General features: G+C 42.2%; 1 protein-coding gene across 2 annotated transcripts in view; it reads left to right on the top strand.

Moving 5' to 3' along the window:
- The first annotated feature begins 803 nt into the window (after positions 1-803).
- Gli3 (GLI family zinc finger 3) overlaps positions 804-17,122 on the top strand; it is a 273,879-nt gene continuing 257,560 nt past the window's right edge. The window contains exons 1-2 of one of the 2 annotated variants that reach the window (XM_046437870.2): positions 804-1,167; positions 14,674-14,838. In XM_046437870.2, the coding sequence (XP_046293826.1) occupies positions 14,715-14,838 (124 nt within the window). In that variant the 5' untranslated portion in view covers positions 804-1,167; positions 14,674-14,714. The remainder of the gene's footprint in view (positions 1,168-14,673; positions 14,839-17,122) is intronic. The other variant, XM_046437871.2, reaches the window with a different exon arrangement.

The raw sequence follows: 17,122 nt of genomic DNA, 5'->3' as shown, positions 1-17,122 counted from the left end.
GGCCAAGAGGGAGCCCGTGACATCACGCCCCGGCCCCCTTCCCCTCGTCGGGTGGGTGGGGCCTCTGCGCGCCAAGCGGGCGCGGGGTCAAGGAGGGGGAAGAGGAGGAGCAGGCATGAATGTGTCTGTGTGAGGACCGGGGAGGGGCGGAGGAGGCGGAGGGCGGGGAGGGAGCGCGCGCGTGGCTCCGGGCGCCTGGGCTCCCCCCCGACCAGCCGCCGACCCCAGCCCGCGACGCGCGGCCTCCTCGCTACCGCCGCCCGCTTCGCTGCTGGGACCCGCTCTCAGAGCGGGGACCCGCCGGGCGGGGGAAGCGCGGGCCCCCGGCGCGGCCTGGAAGGAGCCAGAAAGCAAAAGTAAGGCGAGCAGCACTCCAAGTTTTCCCAACTTCGCCCCCTGCGGCGGCAGGCGTCCTGCTGCTCGGCGCGTCCCCACCGAGCTCTGGAGTGGCAGAAAGAAAAGGGACGGGGCGGGGGCGGGGGCGGGGGCGGAGGAAGAGGGAGCCCAAGGAAGAGTGGAGAGTCCGGCAACATCTGTTAAAACTTGGGGGAGGAGGAATGCGGGGAGGAGGAGGAGGAAGAGGAGGAGAGGAGGAAAGGAGGGAGCGCGCGGGAGGGAAGCACGGAACCGAGGGACAACTTTTCCACCCCGTGAGTAGCGCTGGCAGCTCCGTGTCGGGGCGGGGGGCTCCTCCACCCTGCGAGGGGTTCCAGGCCGGGATGGGACCTTTTTCCAGAAAGTGGATTGGACGCCGGGAGGGGCAGACGGTGGGGGGTTTCTTTCTTTCTCTTTCCCCTCCCTCCCTCCCGCGGTTGAACCAAATCAGAACTGTCACTCAGGGCCTGTGAGTCAGAAGGGATCGGATTACACGATCCCTGAAACTGATGCCGGAGCTGCACGAGCGGGAGGGAGCGGGCTGGGGCAGCGCCACCGGCGCGCTCGCACACTCGCACTCGCGCACACTCGTCGCTCCCACTCGCTGGCGCCGCTCGCCAGCCCTCCCTGAGCGCCCCGCGGCTGCCCGCGTCGCAACATGCCCGCTGCGGGCGCCACCCGCTTGCGGTAGCCCGAGCCACCCGCGACCGCGCGGAGCCGGGAGCCGTCCGCTCGCTCCCCGGACGTGGGTCTATGGGAAGTTCGGGGACTTGACAGTCGCCGCCACCGCAGGTACGTCCCGCCCGAAGTTCTTTGTTTTGCGGGCCCCGCAGCCCGCTCCTGCGGCCGCGCCCCCGCCTGCGAGTCCAGAGGTGGTCCTCCTAGGGGAAACGAATAGTATGAAAATGGCTGTCAAAGGGCGCCCAGGTTTAGACAGTCATCCGTAAGGCGTCGGAACAAGTCTTTCATTTGCTCCCTCCTTCTTGAAGGTCCGCTTCCCAGTGTCTGATCCCTTGGCGGTCCGGAGACGGACTGCAGAATTTAACATCCCAGAGAGGGGACGAAGTTTGCAGCTGCGGCGACTGCGCCCCTCTTCTTCACTCTCTCTCCCAAAAGGGTTAAAAAGAACTACGTTAGACCCCAAAGCTCCCGTGTCCTTCCTATGATCTGTTGCGCTCTCGGGCTCCGACGCCAGGCGCTCACCGCCACCCGGATGGGCGGAAGGAGGCGGGCGGCGAGGTGGGTAGCGCGGGGACCACAGCTGCCGGGGCTTTCTTCTGCTAGAGCTCCACTTCGAAGGGTGGGGGTGTGGTGTGAGCGGATGGAGAGAGGCGCGCCTCCGTTGGTAGAGGAAAAGTGAAAGTTGTACCATCTGTGTATGATTTGGGATTCTCTTTTATTTCTTTTCCTTTCCAGGGCCAGCACGCTCAAAAAAGAAAAAAGTAGCTGTGGCCCTTGCAGTAATCATTTAAGAGGCCGCGTTTACACAGAGCAGAGTTGGGTATGAATCGCTCTGCAGGGGACAGTTACTTTCTTGAGTTGTAGCGGGAAAATGGGCGGGAGGAGGTGGAGAAGGAGTAAATATTGACCCCAAAGTTGGAGAGTTTGTGAAGCGACTCTTAAGCCGATTGCCAGATGCGGACGCTCCACTCCACACCCGGCTTTTTATCCTTTTCTGAAATTTGTGCTCGTGTCCCCGACTGCACCTTTTCCAGAAGGATGCAGTCCCCCCCCCCCCCAGAGGTGCAGGATCTCAGGCTTCCCGTGCACACTGTGTGGAAAGATGATTAAGGAGGTTTCCTCCGACGCTGTTCCTCCTGCCCCCCAACTTCTCATCTCCCTAGTGTAGACTGCCGGAGAGATTCTGGCCTTGGGTACAGTGCTCATGGCCCTCTGCCAGTTTATATGTACATATATTTATGTAAAACATTTTCTCCCAGCTCTTTGCCAGCTGTTCCACATTTTCCAGCTGCCACTTCAGTTTGAAATGATGGACTGTCCGCGTCTCCAAGTAAAAGAACCCTTTAGTCAGAGGTATGGAGGACCTGCCGCTGTGCAAAGACATGGGCAGTGCCATTAGCCAGGCTGGTATTATTAGTTCTAAAAAACATCTCCTGCACTCCTTTCCCTCTCTTCCCTCTTCTCTCAAATATATCTTTGCAGAGCACAATATATACCTAAACTGAAAATTCAAGTAATTAGGCCTTGCATTCCTAAATGTGATTTTGTACAGCATTTGGATGAAGCCATTTTTTTTTTGATCTCTGAAATATGGGTCTGATGGAAATAAATTAACTTTTAAAAAAGAGTTGCTGCTTGAGTGCATTGGGCATGGCTGGTGGGGGGCCTAATGACCTCATTTCAGCCTATTTAAGGCAGGAACTATTCATCCTCCCCATTTTTCACTTTTTGTGTTGTTTGATGTCTTCGCATGTTATAGACTGAAATCTTCAAGAATTGGCCTAAAGTATTAATTTTGAGTATTTATGTAATTGCTCTGTAATTTGAATAGGTGCCTTATTGATTGATTTCTGTAATTATTTCATTTAGGTTTTAAATTAAAAATTAATAATAGTCTGACAGTTTCTTAATTACATGTGTCAAGATTATTTTGAAGGAGGAAAATGCTATGTTTTAAAATAGTGAAATAACCTCAAAATCTTTTCATTTTTTCTAAAGCAGAACAGTATTTCAATGGAGGGAATTTATTAAAGCACTGGCGATTGGTTCTAACAATGTAAACTGTGCGAAGTATCTAAAGAATTTGTTTACGTTAGGAAATATTGGTCTTAACAACCTGGTACACAAACACTTTGGCCAGTTAGATTATAGTCAACCCTAACACAAACATGAAATAACATTTAAATTAGTTGGAATAGCATATTTATACAGAGCAGAGAGTTTATTTTACACTAAAAGCTATTTAATTAGAAACTCTCTGCCTAAGGGGAGATCCTTTCAGGGAGTATAATTCTTAAAGTCAGCCTAGGGAAGCTTTGGTTTAAGATGCGTGAATGAGTTCAATGGGAGAGGTGTCTAGTGAAATTTCACACAAGGAGAATCACTTTAAAAGGTATAGATTGCATTATTGCTAATAGGCCAGTAGGTTTGACCCAGATGCCTACCAATTCCCCGTGCTTTTAACATACTTGTATTCCTTGATTGAACCCTGATATACACACATTTTTATTGTATATCTAATTTGCAAAGGACCCCAGATAGAAATGAGAAAATTCAGCCCTGATGAAAAATGGCTCCATTGAGTTATTTCATTACTTATTTAATGAAAGAATCGTTAATTTATCAACTTGATGCCCAAGCCTAAAAGTTGGACTTTTCCTTTGTTTCTTAGCCAGTGAAGTTTCCTTAATTACCTGCATGCTATAAGGCTTTCAGACTTCCTCTGAGTTTAGCCATTTAGAGGTCTTTCCTTCTATGTAAGGTATCCTGCTTACTGAGACACTTCCCCCCTCCCCTTTTGAGGATAGAGTTTGGGAGCTTATGAAAGGAAACAATTTAATGATCATCCTTGCATGCACTCACTTATATGGAGATAGTAATGTACTCAGAATAACCAATCTTGGAGAAATGAATCAATGAGTCATGAAATACTCAAAAAACCTTAGTAATGGAATGTTAATGCTTTTAGACTATAGTAGATTATCTTAAAAGTCAAACTTTTCTTCTTTATGCAATTGTTGTAAATCTCCAGCTAAAGAATTCTTTGAAGGAGTTTTAAGTTGTGCTGGCATTCATATTCTAAGGTCTGTCTGATTTGTTTTGGAAGATTCAAGAAATTTTCTGCCAACTTATACCAGGAGAGGCAATTAAAATGCTGAAATGACTACAGAGGCAACAAATACATATATATTTGTTAAACAAAAGATTCCACTGTAATGATGATTTCAGGTTGTCTTCTCATTAAAGTCTGGGAGAAGCTGCTTCCTTTCACTTCATGATGTCATTTTTCTAGATGAAAATTGATCCGTTCTAGTTTCAAAGCAAATAAAGGGAGACAGAATAAACAACAACAGGGCAGGAGTACTGCTGCAAACTTTCTCAAGTACTTTCAGTGCATTTTTCATCTTTACTTTTATTTGATGGGCCTGTGAAATAGAGCTGTAGACTGGCGAAGACTTTAAATGAAATTTCACACTTTGATGATTTTTTTTAAACTTTGATATATTGACAGCAAAAGGAGCTGCAAAGCTTTTATATAACTTGAGCAGTAACGCCAAGCAGCAGTCAAACGTCTCCATGCATTTGTGTTTAACTGCAGAAGAAAAACATGTCCATGGGCAGTAGAGGTTCTTATCAACCCCTTAATCCCAGATCCCAGCAAACCTTGAGGGCATGCCTCAGATCTTGTTGAAATCACTGTGGACTCTCACAGTTTGCAGATTAAATATGCTATGTGTTCCTGGCTCCAACAACAGTTTTATGAGCTCACTAAGCTTCCTGTTTTAAGATCCTTTTCTTAAGTTTTTAGGACCTGCTAAAGGCAATGCTGTCTGGAGTAAGTGGTACTTGTTAATTTGGAGACACTTGATATTTCATTCTCTCTTTAAAAATTGCCAAAATTATTATTTTTAAATCGAAAGGCTAATTAAGCTGGGAAGAGGGAGGAGAGCTGAGGAAAAGACATTGGATGTTAAGTGTGTTTGTAAGTGCATTTGATTGCAAACTTTACGCTGGTGTCTCCGTTGTTTTATGACACTTTTCCTTTGCCTGGCCCCTGAAAATTAGACTTTTTCCATTTGTAAATCTAAATGCACTGTGTTTTAGTGCCAAATTTCTTAACTACTCATTACCTGTGTATGTGTGTGTGTGTGTGTGTGTGTGTGTGTGTTTAATGTGAAAGTGTTTTTTGTTCTGGGTGTGTATATTTCAACCCGACAAAATGTCTCAGAAAATCTATGGCTTTCTAAAGAAGCTGAATGAAAAAGCCATTACATAGTTAATAAGGTGGCACTGGAACATTTCAGCCCCCTCCTGAAAGGCAATATTGTGTTGAGTTCCACGTCTGCCTCTATGGTATCTATAGCTGTATCCTCGTATATGGTGCTCTTGTGTTTTGCGTAAGAGTCATAATTAAAAAAGAAAATACTTACATCATTGTCCAGCAACATGTCATATCATTCCCAAGAGAACCCGAGCCAATTTTGTGCTTAAAGGTTATTCAATGAATGAAATCTTGAAAGCCCATTTGTCAAAGTACTGCATGGTTTCTGTTAGTTTTCAAGCCCCAAATTCATTGTCTGCCCCGGCCCAGCCATTAGTCATCAGTGTATTAGTGCTGCCTTCAGGCCATGCTGCCCAGCACTTCTTCACACCATTATAGCTTTGAAAGTGTACTCTGTCGACTTGTAGAATTACTGCTCTGATTTCCGCTTGGCTGGGTTTGAGGTAAGTCCCCTCCCTACCTTCTAGCTGACTGTAATCCTTGCTTTCTTTTAAAGCTCCTTTCCAGAGATTTAGGGGAAAACTTTCTTAAGGGCCATGTTGGCATCACACTGTGGTTTTGTTGTGGCATGCACTGTACATATAAATTGTACCTGCAGTAAATTGGATTGATTGCTGGCCTGAAACAGCTAGAGGGGCTTTTCTTTTCTTTACTTCTTTCTGGAGGAAAGGGGGCCATGAGTGTATGTGTGTTTGGGGGTCGGGGGTGGCACAGAAGTAACATACAAGCATTTGATTGTGTACTTGTGGAATTTTTATACCACAGAATTAAATTAATTTAATAATGGGAGATAAGTGCAATTTTCAAAAAGTGATATAACTTCAGAATGCTGCATGACATTATATATGCTTATTTTCAGGTAGAAATTTTTACCTTAGCTGCTTTGACTTTTTTTTTTTTTTGAAGATTACATAAAATGCCTAACAAGACTCCAGAGTGCTTTACATTTCAAACTATCGATTTTTACAAAAAGAGACTGAAAACTCACCATTTAGATGAAAGATAAGTTTCAAATTGCAGTAATGAAGGAATGAGGCAGTTAAGCCCTGTTATTGATTTCATTTTGTGATATTTTTAAAAAGAATAATTCATTCTGAAGAAAGTTATCAGTGTGTAGAGAAACCTCATCCAGCAGCTTAAGAATGAAGCCTTAATAACTCACATCTATGGAAACCTGGAATAGAGTGACCAGATGTGTGGACCAGGCCACACCACTCGAGGACAATGTCTGCTATTTGAACTGTGGATGTTAAAATGAAATTCCATACCAGAGAGTCTCATTGGAGGGTATGTAGTTTGGTGTAGGTTAGATTGGCAGTTCTGTGCCTACAAAGGGTCAGAAATAAGACAGCTGGAGAATGTTGTGTGTGAATAGGCATAGTTTATAGGATAAGTGAACCGTGGATAGTTTTTACAAATAAGTCTTCATTTAAAAAAAAATCCTAAATTTTGAAAAAGTGGCTTTGAAAATTATACTCAAGATTTAAGAATCAAAAGTTTAAAAATTAGGAGAATACAGTGTGGTGAATAGTCCTTCACAAAAACTATCTTAAGTTTTCTTGGATTATCTGTAGCTGATTTTTAAAACCCAGAAGGTATTGGTCTAATATTTATGATGGTTTGAATGTCACTTACTATTCATAGAACATGCTGTCTATCCCCTTAAGCTTTATTGTAAAGAGCCACGATTCTGGGAATTCAAAGTTATATAAGTTCTATACAAACAATTAAACATTGTTTTCTCAAAATATGTGGGAACTTTTAATTCCTTTAAACCTCAGTGAAGTGAGAGAGGGACACATTTGATCAGTCATGGTGTTTTTATGATATATATGGGTTTAAGGGGAATACACTTTTCATGAGCTTAACTGATCTATAGCTGATAACTGACTGCAGATCTAGGTTTCTGAGGATTGACTGTATTCATCTAACCTGCAGAAAGTGGGGATGTCAGTTTGCTCCACATTATTGCTCATTCTTTAACGGTACCTGCTATGTAGGTTGCTTCCTGCAGTGTGTAAGCAAAGCACAGAGTACTGATATTTTATAGTTTTGCAGAATTCAGAAATTGTAACATATTAAATAGAGATCTTATACTCTCCTGGAATGTTTGTTATAAAGTACTTCTGGCATCCGAGAAAGAGTAGCTTATGATCTTTTCTTTTAAATACACAAGGCAGAAGAGTAAAACTGCCTCACAAATGCCATTTGTGATTTTAACTGAAATAGCACTGATTACTTTCATGTTGAGTAGGCTTTTCAGTAGGTGAAGTTAAACATAGATTTCTTAAAAGTTCAGATGTAGTTAATTTCCCAAAACTAAATTCCCTTAATCCATAACCAGGCAATTATTTCCCTTTTTGAGTAATTCCATTTGGTTTGTCTGTTATGAATACTGCTTGTCTATGATCAGAAGCATCAGAAATGTAGGAAAGAAAAATTGAAAACAATAGGCAGCAGATTTGGGGAGCCCTGTATGCTACTAATGACCACTAGGACAGATAGCAGATCTTATTTGCAGTTTAGGTTTTGAGCTTTCCTGACCACAGGGAAAAACAATCCTATATAAAGGAGAAATAATTGTACATTAAAAGATACTATAGTTAAAAATTCATGAAGATTTCATTAAGAACTTATGAAGTTGGGCCTCTTTTCCTGCAGAAAAAGGAAGGCATTACAGACAGGAAGGGAGAGAAAGCCTTAGAAATCCTAGAAACTGTTGGTGTGTCACAAAGGTTATGCCTACCTAATTGATTTTAAGTTCAGAAAGATATTTTGAACACAAGGAACCGTCAACCACATTACAAACTTAGAAGAGATTTTCTCCAGTGCATGATTACATGGGAGGCACTGATGTGTTTTAAATGTCCTATGTTTTGCTCATTTGCTCAAGACTATTTTTCACTTCCAAAATTGACAAAAAAAGTTTTTAAAGTCAGAATTTGCTTGTGTTTCTCTCTTCTGTAAAAATTATCTTTCTAGATGACTTTTTTTTTTTTTTGGACATGAGTTGTGAAATAGCTATAGGAAGGTATAAATATTTAATAGGAATTTTTCCTAAACATTGCTCCAAGAGCAGCATCCTGAAGTAGCAGCTGATCTATTAGTAATAAAGTGTGAGAGAAGTGACACAGGGGAGGCTGTCTCAGAAATCCCCACCCAGACTGATTTCTCCTGGAATTTTATCAAAGTAAGGAGATCATTCAGCTTACCAGTATACAGAGAGATGTAAATAAATGTGATTTCTCTGAAGGAAAACTTATTTCCCTTGGAGCAGTGGTTCCCTCACCTATACAATCATTTCTCACTTCAAACTTCATCATTGTGGTATTAAGAGCATTGCATTGCCTATTGGAATGTCTTCTGTTTCTGATCGTTTGTGACCAGTAACTGTTCTGACCTATTCGAAACTGATCAGGTTATCGTCGTGAGTCAGGCATTTCACTTAGTTGTTTTGAATCTTTAAAAGCACTAGAAAAAAGAAGCAAAGCCAAGTTCAGGCAACTTAAAAATAAATTCCACTGCATTAGGAAAATAAATGAAGTACACTGTTCAGGAAGGATGCTCTAGCAGTTTATAACTGAACATCCACTTCATTTTAGATTAGAAAGTTGCTTCATTCAGTTCAAACATCACTTTCAAAGATGGTTTACCAACTGATGCTTTCTTTAAAAAAAAAATGTTTTGTTTAAACAATAGAAGAATCCTGCTTGTCTGTGGGTTGGAGGCTTCACTGCAGACCTTCTATGGGGGAAAGGCTGATTTTTGCACACTTTTCCAGAATTAGGATTTTTCATGCTCTCTATTGACTACTACATAAAGCCTCTGGTGGTGAAGGTTGATTTGGAACTTCATGAAGGGCTTCCCTGAGAGACAATGAGGCCATGCGTCTGTGCCTTAACCATTCAGCACCTGCATCTATTTGTGGCAATTAATGAAGAAAAATGTTTGGGGGGGGGCAGGTTAATAGTGAATTAGAATTCTTGTGAGTGAAGTACACATCCATTGGTTTCCTGAAGAGTTTTCAAGTTTTCCCAGTGTTTTATTATAGTTTTTTCTCAATTTCTCTCTCTCTCTCTCTCTCTCTCTCTCTCTCTCACACACACACACACACACACACACACACACACACACACACACACACACTACTGCTCTGCAAAGTACCCATAAGGATTACACCTTCCTGAATTTAGCTAGTTAAAACGTCCGTATGAATGCAACCAGGGCCCTCCCCTACGTCTGTTTGCTGAGCCAACTGTAGAGAGTTTGCAGATGCCCAGGGATATTCCCAAGGAGCAGGGTAACTAATGTGATCCAAATTGATAAGGGCTGCTTCTGTGCGCTACAGAGGGACTGTCGGGCTCTGCTGGCTCTAGACACCGCCCCCCCCTCCCATCCCCTTATTCCGCCTCCCCGCCCCCCGCTCCTGCCCGCCAGTGTTTTTTCCTTTCCCGCGGCTTGGCTGCCGGACATGCATTGTCTCCCGAAAGGCAGCTTCAGGAATGTGGATCAAAGCGGGGCCTGGGAGCACCTCCTCTGCCCCCAGATACCCAGAGCTATTTCTGAGAAATTCACCATGCTCTGTTTGCCGGCGCGCTGGCTGGGGCGCGCCAGGGGCCGGGAGCACTCGGCGTGGACTTCCCCGCGCTGATGTAATGATGATGGATGCGGCGACATCGCGCTCAGACGGCGCTGCGCGGGCTCGGCGCTTGCTAATGAATTGGCCGCGCCGCTGCTGCGGAGAGGGACAGCCAGAGAGGAATTAAGACGCAGGCGCGGGGGACCCAGGCGCGGGGAAAAGTGGTTCAAGGTGTGAAAAACGTGCATTGCAACCGTCCGAGGTGACCGGACAGGAAGTGAGAGACCGTTCAAACAAAATAGAACATAACCACACAGCCCGATCAGAATAATTGGCGTGATAAAGGTCTTTGTAAAGATGAGAGTTTCTGTTTGGGGGTACCCCCTCCGCCCCCCCTGCATCACTCAATGGCGACTCTAAAGCAGACCTCTTGAAGTGTTTTGCGTGAAAGTTTGGTTTAAAACGTAGGTCCCCCTTAAGAATTCTCGAATTTAGGAAATGTTCCCGCCCCCCACCGCTCATTTTCCAAGGGGAACCTGCTTTACAGCATCACTCGGTCTGTGGCTGCAGGAAGCTTTATGTGCCTTGGAGGCTGATGTACGTTTAGATTTATCATTTAGAAAGAAAACACCCACCTGCAGGCAGGTTAAACTAGGGTCTGGAATGAATTGTGCCCTTGGTTTTGACTTCAGGAATTACAAAAGGTTCAGTGATAGTTAAGTAGGAAAAGTCTGGATTGTTTCCAAGAGAGAATTCTCATCCCTCATGGTTTTTTTTTTTTTAATCTACGAAACTTAAAATTTTAGGAGTAATATACTAGGAGAACAGTTTTTTATTGGTTGCAGGTTTATGTATTTTTTGTTTTAATTTTCGTGTACTCAAGTTTGGAGACTCAAACATCAGCTACATTTTTCCCCCCTTAAGCACAAAAAGTCAAGGGGCATGTTGCAAATCTTTCATGTAATGTTTCAATGGTGAAAGGGACTAAAGGGGAACTGTATGGAGTTGTAAGCAAGGAAACTGTATCAGGCGGGAAAATGTCTCCTTTCATCCACATCTGAAAAACAGTGGCATGTTTCCTTCAGAGAAAAGTCTTTGAAGTGGACCACAGCTTAAATTTTTTTTTGTCTTGATACTAATGTTCTAAATAAGTTAAACTTTATTATTTAAGAAACCAGGCTTTAAGAGTAGTGCTATGGAACCCATTGTGGGTTAGGATTCCATCAGAACATTTTACTGGTCACTTCTATTCCTAATGCTTTAATGAATTGACTCAGGACTGAGTTTCCAAAGCTCTTACTGTCCTGTGAAAAGCCACCACCTCAGCTAGAAGCAGCCACATTTTTTGGCTCATTGGTTTTCCTCCACAGTTTGATGAGGTGTGAGTTACCAAAATGTTAAAACTTTCTCTTGATAAGAGACAGAAACAAAATTATGTTTTTATCAGTAAAATAAACTGATATAATTTATAGGGATATACAGGAAGCAGATGTCTGCTTTGGCAAGTTGCCATTTTTATAGCCCCATTTCAAGCATCAACCACACTTAAATAATTAGTTACTAACTAATGAGATCCAAAAATGAGTTGTCAAAATAGAAGAAGGGGGTAGACTCTTGAGTGACCAAGGGCCTAATTTTTTTTAAAAAATCCATTTCAAACAGGGGTAGGAATTAGTATTCTTTTAGACCATTAATTAGTGTGATTTCAGGCAGCGCCTGGAGCTTTACCTCTTCTCACATGACCCTCTCTCTGGTGATGAGTATTGGGAGGGTTTTATTGCTTTGTTAAAATGAAGTCCTTTGCCTTGGGGGAAAAGCCAGCAACTCCACAAAAACCAAGTTTGTCAAGGAACTTTGGTGACTTATCTCACTACTGTTAATTAGCTTCCTCTACTAAGGAAGAAAACTTAGTTTTTCTAGAAACTCCATCTCTTAATGGGGTTTTCGGGGCCACTTACATGTTTACGTGTGCAGTTTTAACAGTAGACTATATTCAAATTCAACTAATAAAACCGTATTTGGGTTTTGGAAGAAGCAGAGATGGTTAAGTGCCTATTTATCAGTGGTTAAGAATAGAGTATTTTGATGAAGTATTCCTGTTAAAATTTTAGTTTTTACATTTGCCTGTTTTAAAGGAAACACTAGATATAGAATAAAATGTACATAACTAACTCAGTGGTGACTAAAATCAAGATACTGCAGACTCATTGAAGTCACAGAGACATCAATGAGATAATTTATTTACTAATTAAACAATCTTCCCTGTACTAGGTGCTGGGAAGACAGAAGCCTTGTCCTGGTGGGGCTTACAGCCTAGAGGGGGAGATGGACATTCTGTAAAGATTTATCTAGGTGAAAAGTTTATCATTGTGTGCTGAGATAGGTTTGTGTAAGGTGCGAATTTAGTATTCTGGATGCACTTTGTTCATGAATTTGTCTAGTTCTTGAAGGATTCCATGAGGCTCTCTTTTACCCATCTAAAGCAGAGAGCAAAATTAAATATGTTGAGCAACTGTTTAAAAGCTTTAGTGAGCCTGATAATTAGTGCTTGTTAAAATACATGTTCCCAGGTGCCACCCTCCAAGACAGATGCATTGCCTTGGAAGTGGATGTGGGAGTCAGAATACCTGGTAAGCACTATTGCAACACTGGTGCAAATGTTTCCTGTACCACTGTGACAAACAGTGATGTTCACAAGGTTGAGTTGTACTTGTGACATACTTTAATTTTCTTTCTTTAATTTTTTTTTTCCCTGAGGATTGAACCCAGGATGTTTTACCTCTGAACTACATTTTCAGCCCTGCCCCTACTTTTTAATTTTGAATTTGTGATCCTCCTGCCTCAGCCTCCTGAGTCACTGGGATTACAGGCATGTGCCACTACACCAGCCACTCATGACATACTTTAAAGAAGATATTTAAATTAGTTTTTTTGGGAAGCATTAAAAATCAGGTAATGAATAATTCTGGGATTGTTAGAGCTAGCGGGAACATCACAGAGTTATCTTTTAAGAATTCTGTATCTGGACTCATGGAAAAGTTTCAGAGGGTCTGTTATCCCTTGGAAATGAAATGCACACATTTTGCATTTCAAGATATTTCTAGGAAGAAGATCCTTAACTTTTAGCATGTTCTGAAAAAGGATGTGCTTCTTCTAACCCAAAGCGGGAGGGGAAAAGAAAGGATCCAATGCTACTGTCTGATTCTGTCATTTGAAAGATGAGACAGTGGAAGCTTGGCAACAGATTGCTGGAGGTTGAGTGCTGGACAGCTCCAGAGTCACCATTTAGATGGCCTTGGCCTTTGGACTTGGACCTGGTGGCAGCCCTGCTGCGGGGCGCCTGCAGACCCTTCACTTGTCCTACCCTTTGTCAGTGCTCTTTGAAGGATGTATCTGAATTTGGAGTGGATCTTACAATTGATATGTAAATTTAACTTAGTGCTTCTTTTTTTCTTTTTTATTCTACAAAAGCTGTTCTTAAATAACTTGTGTGTTTTCCAATGAATGACACTGGATAATCTCAAAAAAGAAATGGAAGTTAGTGGAGGAGCCATTGCCCACAGTACCATGTGGCCTCTGGTTCTTAAGCCTTCTGGTTACTTGAAATCCAGGTCAAGGGGAATTTATTGTATGTTAAAGAATTTGCAGTTCCCTTGCATATATGAGTTAAAAGTGACTAAATATATTTCATCTGGCATTTTAACTTTTTGAGCCAGTTAAGCAGTTGCTTCTTTTATTTCAGTAATCACTGTTTTGATTGAACACTGTGGCGTCTGGTAAATGTGGAAAAATAAGCAGATGACTAGACAGATGAAATGCCTACCATGGGTGTTGCAATCTAGATAGCTCGAAGAAAACATGAAAACATGCCAGAGAGGGGACTTTTCATCTTGTATTCTTTGTAGGTGTAGAACATTGCTGCAAAAAAGAGAACATGAGCTAAATAGAGTGAAAATTGATGAATGATGAGTTAGAGCAATTACCACATGAATGAAGCTAGTGAAAGACAGACAACTGAACTTGTCTTTAGTTTAGATTTCATATTTCCTAAATGATCCCAGTCTTTGCTTTCGATGATCTTTTGACTTTTCCTCGTGGAACTGAGAGCATGCTGTTCTATTACCTTTGTTATAAAAATGTAATTCAAATGAACTGAAACACTCTCATGTTTTAAGAAGGCTTAAAGAATATGGTTTACCTGAACGATTTTGAATTAAGAAGCACATTGCAATTCAGATATCTTCATGAACATAGGAAAGATCACTGTCGGTTTAGCTAAATCACCCTCTGATTCAGAACTTTTAGTCGATCGAGTATGCTTATGAGAAATTGTGGGACACTCTTTGAAACATCTAATTTATAGTTTAAAAATATCTTCCCTGTTTTGGAAGTTGTCCTGATGCCCCTTCCTGTAAAATTGACTGCCTGTAGAGACTTTTGTAGACATGGCTTAAAAGAGGAATGTGGCACTTGAGTTTCATACTGTAAACACAATTGGAGATGGAGATATTTAGATCATGGGAAAAATTTCCACATTTTGGCTATTTCCCTCTGTTCTCCTTGTGCATGCGTGGACAACATTTGACTGGATTGTTAAGACTTGAAAGCATGATCGCCTGAAAAATCTGTGGAGAAGCGCTGTTCAGATGTTGAGTTTTTGCTAAAGCTCTGGGTTCTTCTCAGGCAACATGCGACAGGCACTTTTGAGTGAGGTCTTCTTTTCCATCGTTTCTGATGGCACTGTGGCTTTTTGTAGGCGTTCCTCCTAGAAGACAGCTGAAGTAATGAGAAGACATCATGGAGGCCCAGTCCCACAGCTCCACGAACACTGAGAAGAAGAAAGTCGAGAATTCCATCGTGAAATGCTCCACTCGAACAGATGTCAGCGAGAAAGCCGTGGCCTCCAGCACCACTTCCAATGGTGAGCAGCCACAGGGATTACCAGCGGCCAAGCCTGCAGTCATTTTTATGTTCTCTGCATTCCTTGGGAATTGAGCATTTGCACCTGGACCGGTGTTTGTTCTATGAGAGGCAAAAGAAAGCCAATGGGTGGGTTGGGTGGGGGTGTGCGGAATGGGCAGGCTTTAGTAATCTCTATTTTGGCACCCAACCTACACGTTTTCTTCCAAATTTTCTAATTTGAGATGTAAATGTGATAGGTTATTTATTATAGGAAGTTCCTGTTTTGGCATTTTGGAAATCATCTTGATTAGTCTGGCAAGAGTTCAAAATGTTTTGCATTTCACATAGAAAGTCTATATGAGTTGGAATAATTAGTTTTCTACAAAAGACACAAAAGTTGTCTTGTCAAAATTAGTGTCAGGGTCTCCCCCTAGCAAATTTTAAGTAGTCTCTACTAAAGGATTTTAAAATTTAAAAGTTGAACCTCAAGGTAGCATGAGTACCTTGAGATGGGTTTTGTTGTTGGATTCAATAAATTTAATTTACTTAATTGTGCTCAGAGATAACAGAGTCACTGTTTCTGTCTGCTGTGTTTTTACAATTTAAGCAAAGTGTTGAGAGGCATTTCAGTTGAAGCATGGAGTACAAAAAATAAATTCCAGAGTCCTCTGTGGTAAGAACAGACTGAATAGGTTAGTGGTAACCTTTGCTTCCTTTGCAGGCTTTTTCATCCTTGCAGACTATTAAGTAAGGCCTTTGCTTTTTGTAGATTTCACAGCCATTCCTGACCTCCCTGAGTTTCACTCCACTTCTCTATGTGCCCTTAGGATGAATGAGCTGACCTGCTCTCCAAGTTCCTGGATACTGTATATCTGGGCTCACTGATTTGCATGAGCCAACCTGCTCCCTCCTTGCCTGTAGGCTTATAATTTATTTATTCCAAGAAGGATTTTACTAGGTTGAATTACAGTGGTTTTTTTTTTTTTTTTTTTTTTAATGTACAATTGGAGAGTCAGAATCTTCTCTGGAGTGTAACTAACTGCAGCCCAAACCTTCGCCTCTGAGGATAGGTATTCCTGAGGAGCCTGGCTGCCACTCTGAGTCTGTGCTTCTGGTCTCATTCCTTCACCTGGTTTCATGAGTGGGTGCTTCTTGTTGTGCCAGGGAAGGGAGGGAGTTGACTGGCTGGTGAACCCGCTAACTAATGAGTCCAGTTTTGCATTGATCTTTCGGGACATATATTTAAGTCTGGGTTACAATAATAAGTTTACTTTACATATGCATATGCAAACATATGTCTGTATTGCCCCCTTTATTTGTGGTGTTCAAATTCAGGACTGGAGCTTATTTTAATTGAGCTAGAATATTTGCATTGTTTTTCCAATGTGGTTATGAAAAGCATATTTCCCATTAAAAAATAGGCGATCCTATTTCTTTTTCCTGCAATTGTTAAAAATTAGGCCAATTTATTATTTCAGAAGTGGAATCAATACACACAGTATTGGTTATCTGGTAATTTTAATAGCAATTTGGTAGGGTAAGAGCTTTCTGCTTCATGAAACAGCATCTTCCGGTTGTCTTCATAGTTTGTGTAAGTATGGGTAAGCATTCATGGGTGTGGTTGAGTGAGAAAGAGTCGGGGTGAGTGAGATAATGGGGGAGCATGTGTATGTTGTATGTGTGAGCACACGTGTGTATAAGGAAGATGATGGAAGATGTTGTTGCACTGTGTGCAGCCTGCAGGAGCCACTGTCCTGCTCATGAATGCCAGCAGAGTCTTCTCAGTAATATCTTATTAGGAAGATGCTTTGCTTCTGCTGCTTGCATACCAGACACATGCTCAGGAAATATTTTACTGCTGCTGCATTTGTCTTGAAATGCTTTTTGACCACAGGTTCCCCTCATGACACCAGTGAGGGTTATTGGCAACAGAATTAATCAGAATAGCCCCATGGCAGGCAGGAAGGTTCCAGAGAAAACTAGTCAGAGAAGGAGCAGTCATGACTTACAAAAGCCTGTCCCATAGTTTGGAATAATCACAGACCTGTTTCCTAAACCACACTCCACTGGCCTCCTGCCCTGTCAGCCTGTGCCCTTGAAGCCTGCATCTCCTCCTATAAATCCTGTCCCATTTAGGGCAAACACTCATTAGTCAAGTTTGCAGGGCACATACCTGAATGAAAGCTGTCCTAGAAATCCTGGGAGCCCTGACTGTTTTTTCAGTGTTCCTGTTTCTTCTAAGAGATTGACCACTTTTCAATACTGGACAACAGAGTTACAACCAAATAAAAGAAAAATGGAAA

The sequence above is a fragment of the Marmota monax genome, unplaced genomic scaffold (genome assembly GCF_021218885.2).
Source record: "Marmota monax isolate L192 unplaced genomic scaffold, Marmota_monax_Labrador192_F-V1.1 WCK01_AAM20220418_F8-fsc00109, whole genome shotgun sequence".
Classification (NCBI taxonomy): Eukaryota; Metazoa; Chordata; class Mammalia; order Rodentia; family Sciuridae; genus Marmota; species Marmota monax.
Note: the sequence above shows the minus strand (reverse complement) of the source record. Positions and strands in the feature narration are given on the sequence as shown.